Source organism: Tenrec ecaudatus, chromosome 10 (genome assembly GCF_050624435.1).
Source record: "Tenrec ecaudatus isolate mTenEca1 chromosome 10, mTenEca1.hap1, whole genome shotgun sequence".
Lineage (NCBI taxonomy): Eukaryota > Metazoa > Chordata > Mammalia > Afrosoricida > Tenrecidae > Tenrec > Tenrec ecaudatus.
Genome location: NC_134539.1, coordinates 111,691,955 through 111,713,085, shown reverse-complemented (window position 1 = coordinate 111,713,085; position 21,131 = coordinate 111,691,955). Strand labels below are relative to the sequence as shown.

The 21,131-nt window shown below is 47.3% G+C and overlaps 1 protein-coding gene and 1 pseudogene across 1 annotated transcript; both read right to left on the bottom strand.

Moving 5' to 3' along the window:
• Positions 1-2,106: 2,106 nt before the first annotated feature.
• TMIGD1 (transmembrane and immunoglobulin domain containing 1) lies at positions 2,107-19,842 on the bottom strand. The gene is made up of 5 exons (XM_075559610.1): positions 19,764-19,842; positions 15,272-15,550; positions 10,977-11,261; positions 3,831-3,934; positions 2,107-2,151 (listed from the first exon to the last, which is right to left on the bottom strand). The coding sequence occupies exons 1-5, from the start codon at positions 19,840-19,842 to the stop codon at positions 2,107-2,109; spliced, it is 792 nt and encodes a 263-aa protein (XP_075415725.1).
• LOC142460431 (U6 spliceosomal RNA) lies at positions 15,764-15,877 on the bottom strand (annotated as a pseudogene).
• Positions 19,843-21,131: the final 1,289 nt, after the last annotated feature.

The following is a 21,131-nucleotide window of genomic DNA, read 5'->3' as shown; positions in this document are numbered from 1 at the left end:
CTCCCAATCTTTATGGAAGCAGAAAGCCTCATCTTTCTCCTTTGGAGGGGCTGATGGGTTCAAACTGCTGACCTTGGAGTTAGCAGCCCAGTGCATAACCCACTATGCCACTAGGGTCTCTACAGATAGAGGCAGATCTATGCAAATGACTATGCACAACAAGGCAAAAGAGACTTGGAAAGCAGCGTGCAGGCGAGCTCTCCTCACCTGCTCTCCTTGTGCTCCTACACACACATACACACGCACACACACGTGCACATACACACACACACACACCCTCCAAATCCTTGACGGTGTCAGCCATGGCGAGATGAGAAAATAGGCACATAGGCAGCATTTCATAATATTACGTTTATTCAGGTTAAAGGAATGCCTTATATTTTCAGATGACAGCGCTCCTTCTTCCTGTCGTCTGCTCTGGATTGAATTCGGTTCTCCCCAAATATATCGTAAATCCTAACCTCTAGGCTCGTGGTTGTAATTCCATTCGAGAATAAATTGTTTTCATTATGGGAATCAGGCAGGGTTGGTAGTGTATCATGAGGCCGGCTCTGTTGGGTTATAGAAGATTAAGCAAGGGAGCAGAGCAGTGACAGGGGGAGAGAGAAGCCAAGCCACAGGAGGAATGCCAAGAGCAGAAGCTCAGAGAAACAAAGACCTCACTCTAGAGAGAAAACCTTCCCATAGAGCAGAGTGAAGGAATCCTCAATGCCAGTCAACAGCACAGGTCTCACCAGAGAGCATCCGTTCCAGACAGCACATTAGGGGTGAGCTCATTAAACGTTGGACCAAAGGTAGCAGGCTAATGTTTAAGCTGATAATTTTGTGTGGCCCTCGAATGATGTTATAAAGATCCAAATGGCCGTTGGCAGAAAAAAAGGTTCTCCATCCCTGCCCTAGCAGCTGCGCCCTGAATTCAGACACCCAGCCTCCTCAACTGTGAGAAAATACTTTTGTTTGTTAAAGTCGCCCCTAGTAGAATTACTGTGATAGCGGTACCAGTCTTAAAGTGTTTATTTTGGGAAATGACAGTGAAGGTAGATGACAGTTGATTTTTACGGGTTGCCTTGGCAATTTAAAAAGTTGACCATTCTAGGATCATCTCTACTTCCTGGGACCCCGTTTTAATTGTGTTGTTGCTTGCTTGTTTGTTGTTGTTGTTTGGTTGGTTTTCGGTCTTGCACTGATTTGTGAAGCCAGGATGTCTCTGCATCTCGGTTGAAGCAAAGCCCACACTCAATGGTAGAAGACTAGCAATCTATTTGTATGGAATCACAAGTAATAGAACCTTCAGGGACAACAAACAAACAAACAAACCCCCAAACCCAACTCAAAAACATCTTCCTTCTGATTCCCCACAATAGCTCTCTCCATAAAAATATTCCACAAGCAGATCAAATTAGTCATAACACATACTCTTAAGTGACTGTCAAACATTTCTCATCACCTCTAACAACCTGACGGGAGTGGCTTCAATACTAGCAATAAATACAGACAGAACAACATAAATCCAGGAGGTCCTGGGGCCAAACTCTTCCTGCAGTAGAGGGCAGCTCAGCTCTCTCATCTGAAAGGGACCAAAAAGTAGGTGACAGGGCAAATCAAAGCAATAAAAACATTTCAAACCAAACTTCCCACTCTCTGTCTTGATGCTTTTGTTACCCATTGTCTACTGGGCAGAGGCTGCAGCCAACAGACAAGAGAAAGCTCCAAAGAGACGGCAGTGTGGCACTGGAGGCTGAGACCACTGCTCTGGCTGGGGAGGAGGACGGGCCAGCTGAGACCACTGCTCTGGCTGGGGAGGAGGACGGACGTCTTCCGCCAGAGCAAGTCCTTGCAGTCGCTGACACGGTGTGCCAGCGGAACGCAGTTGCATAAGCATCCTCCCAAATAGACCAAAGGTGTTTCCGTTCTAGGCAACGTTCCAACACAGCCTCTCCTTTCTTCCAAAGGCATGGCAGGTTCTTCTCCTCCCTCCACTCTCCTCAGAAACCCCTAACCTTCCGGCACCGCCCAGCTCAGGAGGAGTTTGCCCGGGCTGGGCTTTATGATGTGTCCCTGCTCTCCGTCCACACATGGAAAATCCCTTAGCACAGCTCAGGGAACTTACAGAGCGGTTCCACTCCGAGGGGCTGGCGTCTTCCTGCAGAGCTGAAAGCAAACACAAAGGGGCAACACGTTGACCTGTTTGTCCCACATCCACGGGTAAACATTTTGACTGTATCCAGGCAGCTCATTTGGCAGGTGCTGTGGAAATGCACGCACCTCGCCGCTGGCCCAAATACCTCAGTTGGCTACATGAAAGACTCCCTTGAACTCAGAGCATGTGTGAGGTAGTTAGGTTATTGTGCCAACCTGGCCGATAAACACAGGTGGGGATAATTGAAGGGCGGAGGGATAAATGACTCGGTGAGCCTCGCCTTTCTAGTTCTCGGGTCTCTTGCTTTCTGATAGTCAGACCAGGGTGCAGCTGCCTTAGCCAGTTCCCTGCTTCAGCTGGCAAGGCTCACTTCCTGTGAGACATTCCTGAGGAGAAGCCACATAGACCTACCCTGATGCAGCCCTGGGTGCTGGAGCAGCCTTGTGGAGACCCCTGCCAGTGCTGAGATGCCTACACATTCGTTAACTGGTTCGTCTTTCCCTCCTGCAGTCCACGTCATAGTGTGTGTTTTGTGAGATGGAGGAGGACTTTGTGGATTGATGTTGGGCATATGGGTTAATGTTGGACTTGTGGGCTTGGGTTGCACTGGGTTGGGATGTTTTCTTGATGGGAACTTACCCTTTATATAAAACACTCTCTTATACACGAGTTTCTGTCGATGTGTTTCTCTAAAGTATCCAGACTAACACCAAGTGTTTCTTAGATCCGGATGCCGCCAGGATTCTTGGGCGGTTGAGCCTTCTGTTTCTTTCTTTTTGAGAAAAGATCGTGGGGCTTATACATGCATAAAGCACATGGAGTTGCCATGTCAATATCTGCATAAGTACACTGTGGTGGCGTTCGTGACGGTCGGTGTGCCATGCAGTCCTCACCACTCCTTGTTGCCAAGTCTGCCAATCACCCTTAGCCCGGAGCCTGAGCTCTCTCTGTCCCCTGCCTCTCATCTCTCATAACCACGAATAGACTTTGGTCTCCATAATTTGTACACTCTATACGGTTCCTCTATGTGAGAGCATTTCTTTGGGGGAGATATTGATCCTCAGAAGACCACCCAGCCAGCACATGTTTCACGGAAAATGCCCCTTGTTGGACTGTTCATTCCGCCTGCGGTGCATGGACTTTGACTAAGAGCATTGCTGCCATTGTCGTCCTTCTTTGGCGTTACATTGATTGGCAGAATCAAATTCATGGCACGAGCCTATGTCTATGCACATACTCTGAAACGTGAAAACCAACGGGGTTAACCATTTAGTCATTCAAACCGCAGTTCACCACAGCTGTGCCCAAGGCACGTGCCATCTTTTCAACGCAGATAGCTGAAGCCAGAGCAGATGTTCTTCCCAAGCTCAAGTTATGGTGCGCAGTTACCATAGTAACAGTAAAGCAAAATTCAAGGGGGAGAAAGATCCATCCCGAACCCCCTAATCCTAACATCACAGTTATTTCCATTCGAGGGCTTGTGCACGGGCGCTGGGATTCTCTGCAACGCTGTACTCAGATTCCAGTCCCTTAACTCAGTTCTAGAGCCCGCGGTGAGAGGCTAGATTCCACCTGGCCCAGGGATGGTTCCTAACTCGCCGCTTACATAGCCAGTTTCCTACCTTGCTTTAGCCCATTTAACAGAGTCACTGGGTGACTTTCTATCTTGTAGCTCAGAATATTTAGATACCTTCATTATTCGGTGTCTTCTGGCAACCAGTCCGAAGCAGAGCGTCAGAAAGACGACGACACAAGCAGCAATGATGGGCTCGATTGGAATGGTCTGCTCTTTATCTGTTGGAAATGCAAACACCGCGAATGAGAGCGGACACTTACATATTTCTAATGTATGTGCTCCCTGAATGTCCCAAAGGAGCCCTGGTGGCATAGTGGTTACGAGTTGGGCTGCGATCCACAAGATCAACAGTTTAAAATCGCCAGCCAGCTCCGAGGGAGAAAGGCAGGGCTTTCTACTCCTGTGAAGAGTTACAGTCTCAGAAACTCAGAAACTCACAGGAGCAGTTCCACCCCGTCTTCTAGGGTCACTCTGAACCGGCATTGAGCCCACAAAGTGAGTTGGGTTTTGCTTTGTATGTCCCGCACTTGAAACCGACCTTCCCCATCATTAAATTCTCTGATTGACTCCCAAAGGCAGGCATTATCACCCCCACGTGACGGACGAGGCTTCAGCGGTTCCTTGTCCAGTTTTACAGAATTGCGAATGGCAGTGGGACGTTTTGAAATCATTTGTGGCAGGTTATTTTCTTAAAATATGAATAGTTCTTTCAAGTACACAGCTAGGCCATCCTGTTCTTTCTTTAGCCATGATTTCTGTCATGCAGAAAGCAGAAGGGCTGATGTATGTTCCTTTTTGACTTTTGCAAAACCCACCCCACCCCACCCCCGAGACACAGGGGGGTGTCCCAGAAGGGCTTTGGAGGCAAGAAGAAGAGGGGTGGAGAATCCACTGATCCCAGAAAGTAGAGAGTCCTGGGGGTGCCACCAGCAGTGGGGAGCTTTGCACCTGTACCCCAGCAGGTGACATGAAACATTCTAGGACGTGGCTGCATGGTACCTTGGGGGAAGCAGCAGTCTTCCCAACATTATTAGCAAAGATCTCCATGACTCCCTGAATGACAGGGGAGACCAGAGAGTACTCCTGGTAACAGCCTAGGAAGAGACCAGCAACAGCCATGCCGGTCTGGAAATGAAAATCTATTCCATTTTCTGGACACCAAGTAAGCTCAGCACTGTCTTAGCCTTCAGGCATGGTGGGCACAATGCCCATGCTTACACTTACCAAAGGCCTATGAAAATGCCCAAGATCCAGAAAACATTTCTATTGGCTCCAAAATGTGAAAAGAAAATGGCCAGATCAAATGGGATAAATGTTTAATTAAATAACTATCTCTAGTCAACCTTGAAGGGGGTCTGGTGGCTTGGTGGGTTACTCATTGAGTAATTTTGCTAGCCTCGAGGTCAGCAGTTCCAAACACCAGCCACTCCTGAGGACAAGGATGAAGCTTTGTACTGTCCTGAAGACTTCCAGTCTCAGAGACCCACAGCGGCAGCTCTAGTCTGCTCTTTGGGGTCACTGGGAGCTGGAATTGACTCTAGGACAATGAGTTGGGGGTGGTTTTTTTGTTTATTTTGTTTTTCGCCAACTTTGTGTGGACTAGAACTCAACTGATAAAAATTAATGCTCTCTCTCAAGAATTAAACTAATAACTGACAACAAAATCCAAGATGTGTAAAATTCATATAAATTCTTTCAAAAGGTTTACAGCATTGATAGATGGATCTGATCTAAGAGCTGTAAGAGCCCCAATACAATGATTTATTAAAACAAAAATAAATAAAATTAATGTTCCTGAGAAATGAAAAAACTGTTTATAGTAAAAAGTACACTTCCCCAAACTCAGTCATCAAGTCCAATCCGACTCACAGAGACCCTCTGGGGCAGGTGGAACTGGCTTTCCCCAAACTGTCACTGTTACCAGAGTAGTAAGCCTTGTCTGCCTCCCTCGGAGTGGCCAGTGGTTTCGAACTGCTGACTTTGGGGTTGGCAGCCCGACACGTGGCCACTACACCACCACATTTACCACATTATATCTCAGGGGTGTATTTGGGTGATGAGTAGGGAGCAAACGGTCTGACTTCTAACTCGTGTGGTGACTGAGTTAACTCTCCCATCGCAGTTTTAATAAAGATGGAGTTTGAATTCAGAAGCACTTCATGTGCTTCCTTACTTGTGTTTGCGTTGACATACTGTGACTCGGAAAAGGGAAGGGCACATAAGGTCAAGGACACGGGATGATGCTTCTTAGTTGCTGGATTCTGGTGCCTCCTGGGGAAGACAAGGGGCTTCAGCCAGGACTGGGGTGAAGTTTTCTACACTCGTTGGGGCTGAGGTCCTGGAATCAGAATGTTGTTCGTTTAAAGGAATATAATAGTGCGCTATTGATCGAGCAATTGAGTTTGCAGATTGAGGTGGTGTCCACAGATATTTTTTGAGAGACTACTGCGTGTCAGGCATTGTTTTTCTTCCATGAATTCTTTAACACCTTCATCTGGTAAGCCCTGAATAGGACAGACATGGATCGTGTCTTCTTGAAGCGCATAGGCTAGTCCAGGACAACAGGAAGCAACACAAATGACAGGTTGAGATATGTGTTAGACAGGAAACAGGTCATGCGATGGATCCCAGAATCCATTGCCTTCGAGTTGAACCTGACTTACAGCAACCCCGTAAGAAGCAGTAGAGCCGCCCCCATCGACTTTCCCAGGTTATAAGTCTTGGCAGCCCAGACTGCTACCTCTTTCTCCCATGGAAAGCTGATGGGCTTGAACTATAGGCCTTAATGGTTAGCAGTCAAGTGCTGCACCACCAGGACACCTCCCCTGAGAGAGCTATCAAGGGAAAAGATAAAGAGGGAGAAAGATAGCTGGCCTTAGAGAAATCTCATTTCAAAGCCCACCCCCTATCAACTCCAAGAATGTGAAATAGGACTTATCCCCGCCATAATTGCGTGATACACGAAATCCTTATTCTGTCCCTATTATATGTTCCCCTTTTATTGTCGATCTCCAAGAGTCTAGGACCTAGACAGAATAATTTTGAGAGAGTCAAGAGGATTACGCATCTTTTGTTCTTGCCCCTTTTGGGTAAGTCCTAAATAACTATTCTCAGGCGGTCATCGTTTGCGTCAAGCCTCTGAGAATCTCTGCGTGAAACCTGGGGTGCCTCTTGACAAGGAGCACTCCGAGATGAAGGCACGTCACCCAACGAAGGCTTCCAGCGGAAATGAAGGCTTGATCCCCTATTTCATCAACTTGATCATTTTCCAGCAGTTACCTCCCTTTTGTCAGATTTCAAAACATGGGCCTGTGGGTAGCGGAGGTGGACTATGAAGATCAAGGTGTCTGCCTGCTTGATCAAGATGTCCTATAAAGATTGTATTCTTTGCTGAATAGTCAGGACTTATAAGGAGCCAACACCTCTTCCTACAATTTTCCTCAACATGTTATTTCTAGTTACCAATAAGAATTCTTTTGTAAAGACCCAGGGTGCTATCCTCCCATCTGTCCGTTAGGTTTGTGAATTTTGCCTTTATAAGCCCCTGCAGATGAAGAAAGGGGCCCTGGTGGGACAGTGGGCTGAGCACGGGCCTGCTAACCGCAGGTTGATGGTTCAAACCTACCGGCTGCTCAGCAGAAGGTGGAGATGTTTGCTTTTACAGTCTCGGAACCCAATAGAACAGCTACATTCTGTCTTAATAGTGTCACTATGAGTTGGAATCAATTAGGTGGCTGTGGTGTGTGTGTGTGTGTGTGTGTGTGTGTGTGTCTGCTAACTGAAAGGTCAAGGGCAACAGCTACTCTGCGGGAGAAAGATGTCACAGTCGGCTCTGTATAAGATGTACAGCGGTGGAAACGCCATGGGGCACTTCCCCCCTGTCCTGTCGGGTTGCTCTGAGTCAGAGTTGATTGGATGGCAGTGAGTTTGTTTTTAGGATTTTTGGGTTTGGGGGGAGGGGAGTTTGGCTCATAGGAACCCCCAAGGTATGACTTTGACTTGGTGTATTTCCCTAGTTTAAACCGTTCTCCTTTTCCCACCAGAAACTTTTCTTCTGTTTGAGATTTTCAACAAGGTGCTTTTCTTCCATGAATTCTTGAACACCTTCTTCTGGTAATTCCTGAATCACCAGCCTTCGGACACCCCAAAGAAGCTTCACTTTACTGGGGACATCGTTCGCTTGTATGTCAAAACAAAGGGGACTGTGTCAGTGACATCATCTGGTGTCAATTTGAGGATTAAGAGTAAAGGGTGGAGTCTAGTCTGTCAATCGGGTCATAGCCAATGAGACCTCTGTGTGAGCATGGCCTTCCCCTGAGAATTCTGGGGACTCCTGGATTTTCCTCCTTGGAGGCGGGAGACTCACCCTTGGCTCACTCCCTTGGAGACTCTCTACTGACAAGGCCGACTCCCTGTAAGACATGGACCTACCCTGATGCAGCCCTGGGTGCTGGAGAAGCCACATGGAGACCCCTGCCAGCGCTGAGATGCTTCCAACATCATTGGATCCCAATGGCCTGTAATCCTCCTGCATTTGGCATCATTGCATGTGTTCCGTTAGTCTGAAGAGAACTTCTTAGATTGGTATCGAACATATGGGCTAATATCGGACTTATGGACTTGATCTGGACTTAGGTGGGATGTTTCCTCCATATTCAACTGCTCTTGTCTATAAACCTCTTTCTTATACACATATGTGTGTCTATGAATTTGTTTCTCTAGTCTACCCGGACTCACCCAGGGACACAAATGTCGGACACTAAGGAAAACATATCACAGTTCAATCAAAGTTTAAACTACTTTCACTGAGCTGAATAAAATGAAGGTCCACGTGGCACTCACTAAAAGCAAGCTGACATAACGGCCTGCCCCACAGGCTCCCCGTGGGACCCGATTTTCTCCTGAAAGTGACTTTTGTAAGCATCGCTTACTGCAGCTAAGTGTAAGGCACCTCTCCCTTGTTTTGCACCCATGTGTCATCAGAGGTGATATTTTTCCTACATACACATTATGGCAAAAGAATTCCAACATATGGTCGAACTCTGTGCTCAAGGAAAGATGGGTGATGTCATTTCCAACTTTGCAGAGCCTCCCTGAGAAAGCTCCCCACTACACGGGCAAGCCTTTAGGCAGTGCTCCAGCTGGAGACCACGTGTGCTGCAAAGACAGCCGGCAGCCGGGGAAGTAAAGCAGGAAGAAATCCGAAAAACAAGTTGGTTTGGAAGAACTCCACCCAAAACAGGATCCTGCCCACCTGGAAGCCAGTGTGCCAGGCTGGCATCCTGCTTGCCACACAAGATGTGTGTTCTCCACGGGACATGGAGCAATTAGGATTCCTCCGAACCAGGAAGGACGATAGCATTTCACGATCTGTGTCTCTGTGTGTGGTCTTGCAGCTAGCCAGAGTGTCAGGGCCCCAGTCTGCACCAGCCTGGTTTTTATGGTCTCGGGGGAGCTGATTAACCACAAGCGAGAGCCAGGGTGTGTCTTCCACAGGTACTTAGGTCATTTGTGGTTGGAGTGTGCAAAGCAAGTTGCCCTGGGCATACCGCCACTGTTGTTCCGACAAATGACGGAATCACCAGGAGCCACCATGATGGGCATTCAGCTGGCCACTCCCCACCAGTCACTCTGTTGTTGTGACCAGACCCCTATGGGGAAGTCAATAAGAAGTCCTATGGCCCTATAGGGAGCCCTGGTGGTGCTGTGAGTCAGGGATTGGGTTGCTAATGGAAAGGTCAGCCCTTCAAACCCACCAGTCTCGGTGAGGGAGAAAGATGAGGCTGTCAGCTCCCATAAAGAGTCACAGTCTCCGAAACCTTCTGGAGCCGTTCTCTCCTGCTCAGTGGGGTCACCATGAGTCTGAATTGACTGCAGGGCAGTGAATTTGATGGCCACATCTGTGGGACACTTCCGGCCGGGGTTCAGCTGGCTTCCTAAAGACTGGCAAGAATGGCAATGAGTGGGCCCAGGCAGGCAAAGGGCAAAGTGAATAACGTTCTCATCAGAGGCAGGAGTCTCAACTTGTTTGGCTGCGCTGAGCACTCTGGCCCCCACATCAGATGTGAGGCTGGGCGTTTTCTGTGTCTCCTCTCCCAGGCATCTGACCTTCTGCTCTTTGCATGAGCTCGGAGCAGGTAAAGACACTTTGCTTCATTCATTCCCCTGCTACTGCAGAGGTGCTAGACTGGGTACAAGAAGCGCGCAGCCAAGAGGAAGAGGCGTTTTTGGTTTGGTTTTACCAGCCTTCCCCTCTCTCTGTTCTGATCCGCCTGAAGGTTAGAAGTTCAGAGCCAGGAACAATTTTAAAGCTCCGTCTTCCTACCTAGCCAGCATCTTTCTTCTCGGGGTGTTGCTGATTTCTATTGTTGTTGTTAGGTTATGAACTCAAAAGTTCCGTTTCCACAAACCAAGGGACCCAGGAGCATCCAAGGAAGCGCTCCTCCCTAAATGCTCCCTGAGGGGTCCCTGGGTGCGGCAAATGGTTGATACACTTGCCACTAATGGAGAGGTTGGAGCTTCAAGGCCCCAGAGATGCCTCCGGAGAAAGGCTTGGTGACAAATCAGCCATGACAAATCAGCCATGACCAATTGACAAATCACTGACAAATCAGCCACGACCAACCCTACGAAGCACACTTCCACTCTGATACACGTGGGTTCGCCATGAGCCGGAACTCTTTGGCAGCTGGTACTGGCAAGAAACAACCTGAATTTTTTCTACCACTGGGTTCGCATTGGGCTTCTGGCTGAAAGGTCGGCCATTCGAAACCACCAGCAGCTCTGCGGGAGAAAGATGGGGCTTTCTACTCCCTTAACCAGCTACAGCCTCAGAAACTCAAGAGCGTAGTTCTACCCTGGCCTAGGGGGTCACTAGGGGTCAGCATTGACTCAATAGCGGTGAGTTTGGTTTGGGGTTTGGGTTCTAGAGAAAGTTCCTTGTGCAAAAAAAACAAACAAACAAACAACAAAATCCAGTGGAACGGGCAACATTCCAAACATTCCTGGTTGGAAAGTCCCCTGGAGGAGGATCATTTTCTAAAGAAACTCCGAATTCTGAATTATATCTGTCATTATCATTTGTTATCCCAACTCGATTTGTTGCGTATCTGTTGTGTGTCTGGACGCAGACACACGCAGTAGTTAGCCTTGTAAGAAAGGCGGGATTTTCCAGTCCCATCCGGAGCTATAGTCTCGGAAACCCCCAGAACCAGCTCTCCCCTGTCCCGTAGCGTCGCCGGGAGTTTGAGTCTGAGTTACCTTTCACAATCAGCAGAAAGTCCTTCATGGTCTCGTTTTTCTCCAGAGGTGAAATTGCCACGCAGCTGTAGGTTCCGTTGTCGGATTTCTTGACTTTGGAGATGGACAGTCGCAAGGACTCGCTCGTCTGGTGGACTTGGTGGCGGTTCTTCTCTAACTCGAGGACGCTGCTGTCTTTGTGCCACCTCATCTGAGCCTGGGGGTTGGATTTCACATTGCAAACCAGCTGCACATCACTGCCTTCTTCTGCTGTTTGGACGTCGTCTCCACTCAGGAGAGGAGAAACTGCAAGAGGCAAACACGTAGGTTTAATTAGCGCCTCACCAACAGGCCACCGTCAGTGGGCAGGCTCTTACTTCCGTCGGTCACATGCAGTCAGCCATGCAGTGACAGCCATGATTGAGTACCCACACTTCAGGTGAGCACATGGAGACACAGCTGGGAGATAATACAGGTCCAGTTTCAAACCCGATAGAACTTTGCATGTGGTCGAGAAAGCCAACCATAAAACAGACTCCGGTCTGCATCAAGTTGTCCATGTTTAAGAAATGCAAACGGGTCTTTTGTCTCTGAAAGTTAATGCATCGATCTGTGCTAGTGTTGGATAAGACAGTGTCATATGAAGCATGTAGATACCGCCCTAAGCTCCACTTGTGTCCCCGTTACGCACTGGTGTCCTTGAGAAAGCTCCTTAGCTGCTAAGGCCTCAGTCTGCTCCTCCGTAAGGTAGGCTGATGTTACCTACCTACCTCGCCCATTGCCTCAGAGTTGATGAGATCATCCCCCTAAAACACTGCCCACAGATCTTGTCATTTTCAGGGCTACTCTGGCCCTCTCTTCTTGCATTCGAACCACATTTGCCTTCGCGACATGTTGGTTCATGTGTATTTGCGTTCCTCAAAAACTCTACAGAAATCACATCCTTCTCACACAAAGTGTTCCAATCGAGGCGACTCTCTCTGGCCTCGGTGGCAGGTAAGTAGGAACTTCCGAACACCTTCCATCCCCTCATGGAAGTGGCCCTTTACCCCCTCTGTGATAAGGACAGTTGTAGACCCTCAGACGGTGGTCTCTGGGTGGTCCACGCGGTGAGTGCACTTGGCTGCTAGCCAAAGGGTTGATGGCTCAAGACCACCAGGAAGCACCTGGGAAGAAAGGCCTGGTGTTCTCCTTTGAAAAACATCTAAAGTGTTATGCCGCAGAGGTCTGCCCTGGCCCGCATGGAGTGGTCAGGAGGCAGAATTGACTCCACGGTCACTGGCAGTCCCACAGTGAGCCAAATACATTCTCTTCACCTGATGGTTCCAACCCTCACCCCTCTCCTCTCCCCGCCCCCCAGGCTGCCCAACAGGCAGGGAAAGCAGGGGCTGAGCCGTCTCCCCCCTCCTCTGCATTTCCCTTGCATTTCCTGGCAAAGGAGCAGAAGTGGAATCAAGTTGGTGAAGAGTAGGCAGTAGGCAAGAGAAAGAGGCGGACAGGGAGGAAAAAACTAGCTCGTATCATCTGCACACTGAATAATTAGACCCTGAGTAGGCTGCGCTATTAATAACGCTCTCAGAAGAATGACATTTTGTTGCTCTTTGGGACGAGCTTGAATTTCAGATCCATATCTAACCAGAATGTTCTATGGCATTCAGACAGGTATGAAGCTTCTGAAATAGAGAACACGGTTTCCAAATCAGGCTTTCTAAGGTTTTCCTTCTTAGTTAACCATTTAGAGTTCACTTTAAGGAGATAAATGATACTTGCACATTCTATTTTTTAAATGGAACACATTTCAGAGACAGCGAAAGTTAAAGCCTCCTTTACTCCACCCTGGAGACGCCCGCTCTAGGAGTTTGGGGGAAATCGCCAAGATATTAAAATGTATACAGATATACTATATGCCAAGGAAATATAGGGTGTGGCTTTAAGGGGGCATGAGATGACCAGGCTGTGGTTTATAGACACGCTTTCCAGTTCTTGCGTGGGGGTGAGTGACGTACCCATCCTGAGTCTCAGAAAACGGGTTTATTCGCTCTGGACTAGATGACTCTGAAATCATTTTCTGTAGCTGGGCATTAGGTTGTTTTTCTATGTAAAATGCTCAACAAGGCTGTGTAAACACCCTCTCTATTTTCTTTATATGCACACATGCATGTGCTTCTTCGAGGTCAAAGCACAAATGCTCCATCAGATGGACATTCCATTCGGTGAGGCATTACGGGAGAGATGACTCCGATCTAGACTTTCCGCTGTTGTGCATGAAAGAGCCTGTGTCCTGACACTCCCCCCAACAGCTCTCCCTGCACGGCGCACGTTATCGGCCTGCCATTTAACTCTTGACCTGCCGCTTTATAGTACGAACACTCCCTTCGGGTTGTACACGGTCTTCTTATCACTTTAATGAGCTCGTGTGGTTATCGATGATGAGATAGTGTTAATTATTATCTCTATGAGGATTCCTGGCGATGGTGTGAGTTAGGCATTCGGCAGCCACGTTCAAGGGCAGTGATTCAAACCCACCAGCTGGTCAGCAGGCGAATAAGGCTGTCTCCCCCCGCAAAAATTCATATTCTTGGAACTGTAAAGGGGCAGTTCTGCTCTGTCCTAGAGGATCCACACAGTGGGTTTGGTTTAGTTTTATTATCGCTGTGAATCCTGACCAATGGTTATTTAGATATAAGTGTGCTCGGCAACAATGATACTTAGGAGAGTGTTAGAAAGATGATTTTCAAAGTGGATTTAGGCTGAAGAACCAAACATTTAAAAATTATAGTGAGGTTGCCTGCCAGATCTCCCTCAATGCAAAGAACTTGGGCGGTGTAGTGAGGAGCCTTGGTGGGGTAGCGAGGTACACCTTGGCCACTAACTCATGAAGTTAGCAGTTCAAAACCACAACTTTGTCCTCTACAGGCGAAAGATGAGGCTTTCTACTCCGAAAACACTCAGAAACCCACAGGGGGAACTTCTACCCTGTCCTATAGGGGCCTGTTGTCAGGAGAGACGAGTCCCTGGAGAAGGACATCGTGCTTGGTAAAGAAAGAGGAGGCCCTCGAGGAGATGGACGGACCCAGGGGCTGCAGCCATGGGCTCAGGCACAGGCCCAGTGGTGAGGAGAGTGCAGGGCCGGGCGGTGTTTCCTTCTGTTGTGCACAGGGTCACAATGGGTCTAGCCACTTAGGGAGGTTATACGTCTGAATCAGCATATGGCCGTGAGGGCGTGTACGCACAGCCAGGCTCAAGAGACGGTGGTTTGCTTGTTTGTTTGTTTCAAACAAAAAGAGAAGCAGGACAAAACAGAAGGAAGAGAGCAAGAAGCAGAGAGAGAGGAGATGCTGGAAGCCATCGCGGAGAACTGTAACACTAAAAACAGTGAGAAGCCCAGCAGGGGCCTAGTGGCAGAGCCGGGACAGACAGACAGACAAGGACAAGAGGAGCCTGCCCTTGGGGTACGAGAGGAGGTCTGCACAGCCAGGAGGAGCTGAGAGAGCTGTTCCCCACACCAGGGAGGGTTTGCCTACTTGCTTCCTGCTCTAGATCCTGAGTTGGGGTCCCTGAGCCTGATTCCAGGTAGTAAGTACCCTGTACCTCAATAAACCATGCAACTGTGGTGCTACCAGATGGGAGGGAAGCGTGCTGAGGGGAGAGAGAGTGGCCGGTGTCAGAGATGGAGCTTGGAGACTGTAGAAATCTGGGATCTATTTCACCGCTGTCTCCTAGGAATCGATGCTTACATTTGAAATTATTCCTACAACTCCTCACCGTTAGAATTCCCCAATGTGTTTCTCTTGTCTGCACACAAGCTCCGTGCAGAGGTTCCCTTGTCTGTTTGTTTTAAAAGATTCCAACTGAAGGTGTCTTTAAACGCCACAAAAGAAAAGATCGATCATTTTAAATGAATAAATACTTAAAACCTCAAATGGGCAAACATGATTATAAACCACATCCACAATGATCGGAGGAGCTATTGATCACTCAGATGGAAATGGCCTCCTTCCTCTCATGTATAAATCATGACCACACTGGGTAAAGGGCATGAGCAGGCATTTCATAGAAGAGAGACGTGACCAGCTCATGTATTTCTTAAAAGGTGAACGCCCTCACTCTTCCTTCGAAAAACACCAATGAAATTTCAGGTCAGATTGGGAGATTCTTAGAGAATACTCAGAGCCTGGGAGGGTGTGAGGAAATGCACACATCCCCCCCGCCCCGGTTCTATGGTGGGTGTAGGAAGTGGGCACCAATAAATGGACCTAGGCTTCCCACCACTTAACATGGTACAGGTGGACCAGCAGTTCCCTCCCCTCACTCACAGATAACATTCAGCACCACGGACACGGACATCGACTGGTCCCTCTGCAGCTTGCAGGTAAAGGTGACGCCGTTGTCGTTTTCACTGATGGGAGAGACACAGACGGAGCTGGAGTTGATTTTGTTTCCAGGTTTCAAATCCACTCTTCCCTCTTCTCGGTACCAGAGAAGTTCTTCCTCGCTGGTGTGGTTCTGAACGGCACATATCAGGGACTCCTGCATGTTACGCTGCGTGTTCAGGACATAGCTCCCGGTCTTGCCGTTCACGGTTAGAACAGAGCCTGGGAGGGAACACAGGAAGAAACTATTAAGATGTACAGAGGAAGCGACCTCAATGTCTGTCACCAGCGGCTTGGCTGAATACATTGGTACATCAGTGCAATGAACTACGTGGCAATAATTGAAAAAAGTCATACTCCTCCATGTGATTTCACAAGGGACAAGGTCTGTGATCACTATTAACTGAAAATAAGAAAGGTTAAAATAGTGGCTACCAAACTTTGTGGCACATTGGATTCTGGAATATATAAATATATTCTTGTTCAGGGGCCATGCTAATCTTCTCTGTATCATTCCAATTTTAGTCTATGTGCTGCCGAAGCGAACACAAAATATATATTTTTAAATGCTGATGGCCTGGTTCTCCTTGTCACACACTCTGATGTTGGGGTTCTTTTTGAAAAAGCACCTGACATGATTCTAATGAGCAATGGGTGTTGAGAGCCTTGGGTTAGAAGAGGAGGGAGAGAGATGTGGCAGTCGGCTTCTGGAAAGATACACAGCACCGGAAATCCTATGTGACAACGCTGCTCCGTTCCACGGGATGCCTTTGAATGGGAATCAACCCAGTGACCGCTGGTGGAAGGTTAGAAAACTGCTATTGAGAACAATCCATTTGTGTGTGTGTGTGTGTGTGTGTGTGTATACCCAAATCAAAACCCATTGCTGTTTCATGGTACCACCAGGTGTAGTTCAAGTTATCAACCAGTAGGTTAGTACTTGAGTTCAGACCATTTGCAGCCCCTAAATCTAGTGCCAAGGGTCAATTTTGACTCGTAGACCCTGTAGGATAGAATTGAACCGCTCCATAGGGTTCCTGAGCTGTAGATCTTGATGGGAGCAGAAAACCTCATCTTCCTCCTGAGGAGTGGCTGCTGGGTTGGAAATGCTGATCTTCTAGTTAAGTAACCCAATGAGTAACCACTATGTCGCCAGGGCTCTTTTGCACCCGCCCCCTCCAGCCCTTATATATTGAATCATAACAATATAAACAACCCCCGCTGCCATGGAGTCGATTGTGACTCAAAGCAACTCATACGACAGGGTAGAAATGCCCCTGTGGGTTTCCAAGACGGTAACTCTTTATGAGAGCAGAAAACCTCATCTTTCCCCTGAACATATTGAATGGGATTGATTTTCAAAAAGAGGGAAGAGAGTGAAGACATCTTTGACCAGGCTCCAGAGAAAATTAAGATGGTGTGTCAGGGAAAGAGGTGCCCTGGTGGCACAGGCGGTTCCTGGTTGGGCTGTTGATCAGCCACAAAGTGCGCAGTCGGAGGCCACCGGTTGTGCCACGGGAGAAAGAGCAGGCTTCCTGCTCCTGTACAGATGCACGGTCTCAGAATCCCACGGGCGCAGTCCCACCCTGTCCTCGAGGGTCACTATGAGTTGGAATTGAATTGATTTTGGGTCAGGGAAATAAAAAGGAAAAATCGTAGCAAGATGGAGAAATATCCAAGCTATAACTGAAAAGGTAGACTACAAATGACATCTCTAATAATCACTACACATGTAATAAGATTACGTGTGCACATGAGAACAACACGTTTTGATTCCATGGTGGCGTCATGTCCAAAATAGATCTTGACTTTCCCATGTTTTAATGTTGTTTTTAAAAGTCTTGGAAAGTTGGTTTTTTTTAAGTATTAACGTGGCTGTGGTTTGCGGTGGAGGGTGGGGGGGGGAACGTTGCTATGGGTAGTCAGCATATGTGGCCATTTATTTTCATCTCTGATTTCCAGTGGACCACTTTTTGAGTTGATGTATACGGAGCGAATTAGTTTTTCTTTTGGCAAATTTATGTGCATTTTGTCTCATGGCATTGCTGGTAATCCCCTCAACGTCACAGCACTCTTCCCACTTCCTCCCTGGTTCCCATGTTTCCGTTCATCCATCTCTCCTGCCCTGTGGTGGTTACAAAATCGGGTGTCAATTTGAGAGGATTATGAATGAAAAGGTGGAGTCTGGCCTGCCAATCAAGCTATAACCCATGAGGCCTCTATGTGGGTGTGACCTTCTCCTGAGAATTCTGGGAACTCCTGTATTTTCCTCCTTGGAGGCGGGAGACACTCTTCTCTCTCTCCACTCACTCCCTTGAAGATGCTCTACTGACAAGACACATGGTACTAAACCCTGGGAGCTGGAGAAGTCACATGAACCTACTCTGATGCAGCCAGGTCTCTGGAGCCACATAGAGACCCCCGCCAGTGCTGAGATGCTTACAACGGTCCTGGATCCAGAAGACTTCCAACCCACTGGCCTGTGATCTTCCTGCATTCGGTGTCATTGCATGTGTTTCGTGTGTCTGAAGAGGAGTTTAAAGACTGGTATTGGACTTATGGGCTAATATTGGACTTATCTGGACTGGGCTGGGATGTTTTCTCAATACTCAATGACTTGGGTCTATAAAGGTCTTTCTTATACACATATGAGTCTCTGTGAATTTTTTTCTCTAGTCTACCCAGACTGACTATGCCCTGTCCTGCCTTCTGAGTCTAGTGTCGGGCAGATACTGCCTTTGGGTGTCTGTCACTGTACTAAGGAGTTCATTCCTCCCTGTTGTCGCTGCTCCTTTAACAGGTCTGCCAATTGTTTGGCTGAGAGTTGACTCCTAAGGTGAGTTCAAGTCCAGGCTTATACAGTGTCCAAAGGCCACTTTACAGTCTTAGGGGTCCACCAGCTTCTATCACACCAGTAAGTCTGGTCTTTTTCTATAAGTTTGAATGTTGTTCTACATTTTCCCCCTCCTCACCTTCTATTGTGATCCTGACCAGGGCAGTTGGTAGTGGTGCCATCTCGTTCTTCTGGTCTCAGGGTAGTGGAGGTGGTGGTTGACTGGCCTATTAGGCTTTGGGGACTATTTATCTCCTTCAGCCTTTGATTTTCTTCACTTTCCTTTGTTCCAGATAAGGAGGAACCGATCATTGCTTCTTAGATGGCTGATCACAAGCGTCGAGCCCCTAATGACTAGTCACCAAAGTTGGATGTGGGGCATTGTCTTTGTGAACGATGCGATGCCACCTGACCTAGATGGTCCCCAAGGCTGTGGTCCTAAGTCCCAAAGACCAATGACTCATTCCCTCCAGGTGTTTAGTTAGGGTTACGAAGCTTCTAGAACTTTGTCCCTGCATGCTGTACTCTGTGTACATGGATATTTTTATTTGCAGCACATATAATTGCATGTGTAGAAATACCCTCTGTCAAACCTATATGTACTCATGGGTGTAGTCCCATTCACCATCCCATACCTGTTCAGCTTGCATGTCTACCTCAGTATCTGCTCATAGATATTGTTTGTTGTTACTAATACTGCAGACGTGTGCATGTAATATCATCTAGCTTTGTTGTTTTTGACTCGTGTGCATTTCTGAGCATCTTCTCTTACCTTGGTCATATTGAGATTGCCTTTTTGTAGATTGGGTTTCCCTTCACCCAAGTTAATATATGTCTACTCTCTGGTTAGTGATTTACCCTTCCTCCCTCCCACCCCTGGTAACCTTCATTTTTTTATTTTTCAGAAATGCATTCACTACCTAGTAATGTGCTTAACTTTCCATTTTACTTTCCTGGCAAGTAACAAAGGTAAAAAAGAACTTTAGGTTTCATGACATGTAGACCCCCCGCCCCCCACGCAGACACCGGATAACATTTGCTAATAAACACGTACGCCTTTCTTTGTAAAAGTACAAGCTACTAGCTAAGAGAGTAGGATTGCTGTTGTTCTTGCTGGGTGCCGTCAAGTCCACGTTCAAGTTACATCGACTCAAGTATCGAAACACGTCTGGAAGAAGACCTATCAAAATGTTGAATATCACTGGATGATGGCATATACTTTTCTTTTATGTATTGCCTATGCTATTTTATATAATGATTATGTGTAAAAGAGGGGGCCACTTCCATGATGGGGCTGGAAGAAAAACACCGGAGGCTTTTTGTGTAAGTGCTATGGTTCAGTGACAGAAGGCTCGTTGGGGCTAAGAGAGTAATTAAGTGCCTTCAAATGTAGGAAACCTCTGACTGTGCTTCTGGTGAGAATGGGAACCCAAAGCCCCCAATTACTTTTCATACAGTTTTTGCAGCTTATCGATTGTGCAGGCAATCCAATTTGGAGTCCACAATGTGCCCAGTGTCCCGGTGATCTCTCTCTCTCTCTCTCTCTTTTAAATCTGAAAATTGTCTTTGCAAAAAAAATTGCCAGAAAGAACATCCACTTACTCGTTATCTCACACGGAAGAAAGAAAGTCAATAAGAGAAGCTTGCACATTTCCGTTAGGGCTCTGCTCTTTCGTGCCATCTTTACTGAAATCCGGTTGACTCTGTGGGGGGAAGGGGAGAGAGCGCGGTCAGTTCTGTACTTTGGTCCATACTGAGTTGATGAACCTTTCCTCGGTCTATTAGGCATTTTCAATCAAGTCCCAGATGAGTTAACCCAGCTATGACGGTACTGCTCCTAGTTTTAGATTAAATAACCCTGTTCTGCCTACTGAGTCCAAAGTACTTTGGGTTCTAAGGACATTTATTTCAGATGAAAAGAAAAGGAGCAGAAATAGAGTAACCCCGGAGACAGGAAAGCCTGTCTTCCCTAGAAAAATTGACCAAAGATCATTTTAACAGAAATAGAAGTAAGACTCGCTTCATTCTCATTTGATCCCTGTTGAACAAAGCAATTCTTTATCCACCTCCTCAAACCATTTTGTTAGGAACTAATCCAGACCTCACACCATTCCATCGCTCAATCATATCAAGCAGTGTTGAACCATTGCTAACAAAATCAGTTTGAAAACATGTTCCTCCTTCTTGAACATAGCCATTCTTGTTCCGAAGGTACCTCTGGGTCACCTTTGTCACGGAGCTGTCTGATCGCAGAGAGTTTGTAAGGTTATTCTAAATCCAGAAGATTCAAAGGACGTGCTTGAGAAAAGATTCCATCTCAAGTTGGTCTCTAGTCTTAAACGATAGTCATCTCTTTGCTTTCTTCTATTCCTCCACTGCATCCTCCTCAGACCATCCCTTTTCCTTGGCACTGTCCGGCCACACAGAATGGCTAATAAATGCCCCCCTCCTTTCCGCTCCTTGTGTGCCTCTGCTTCTGAAGCTGTTCTCCACCTCCATGGGAGAAAGCATCCACCCGTCGTTTCTTTTCAAGATGACTATTATGAATATAAAGAAGCACATCTAGAATGCTTCCTCTTTTTAATTCATCATTTTATCGAGGGATCTTATAAATCTTATAACAATCCATCATACAATTAAGCACACTTGCACCTATGATGCCATCAACATTTCCAAAACATTTTCTTTCTACTTGAGCCCTTGCTATCAGCTCCTCGTTTTTTCCCCTCCCTCCCCGGCCCTCCCACTTTTGTGAAACCTTGACCAGTTATATATTGTTGTTAGTTCATGTCTTACACTGTCAGTTGTCTCTCTTCACCCATATTTCTGTTATTCCTACCCCAGGGGGGCTGCTATATAGCCAACCTCGTGATGGGCTCCCCCTTTCTTCCCCACCATCCCCCTACCCTCATGATAGAATGCTTTCTGGTGCCGGGCATTGTGCTAAATACTTTAAGATGTTTATTTCAT

Excerpts from the sequence above, each read along its gene's own strand:
- TMIGD1 (XM_075559610.1), bottom strand. The coding sequence starts at position 19,842 with ATGGCACGAAAGAGCAGAGCCCTAACGGAAATGTGCAAGCTTCTCTTA. Across the intron at positions 15,551-19,763 it reads TCTTCCGTGTGAGATAACGA|GCTCTGTTCTAACCGTGAAC; the intron begins GTAAGTGGATGT and ends GTTCCCTCCCAG. Across the intron at positions 2,152-3,830 it reads GAAGACACCGAATAATGAAG|CTCTGCAGGAAGACGCCAGC; the intron begins GTATCTAAATAT and ends GTTTGCTTTCAG.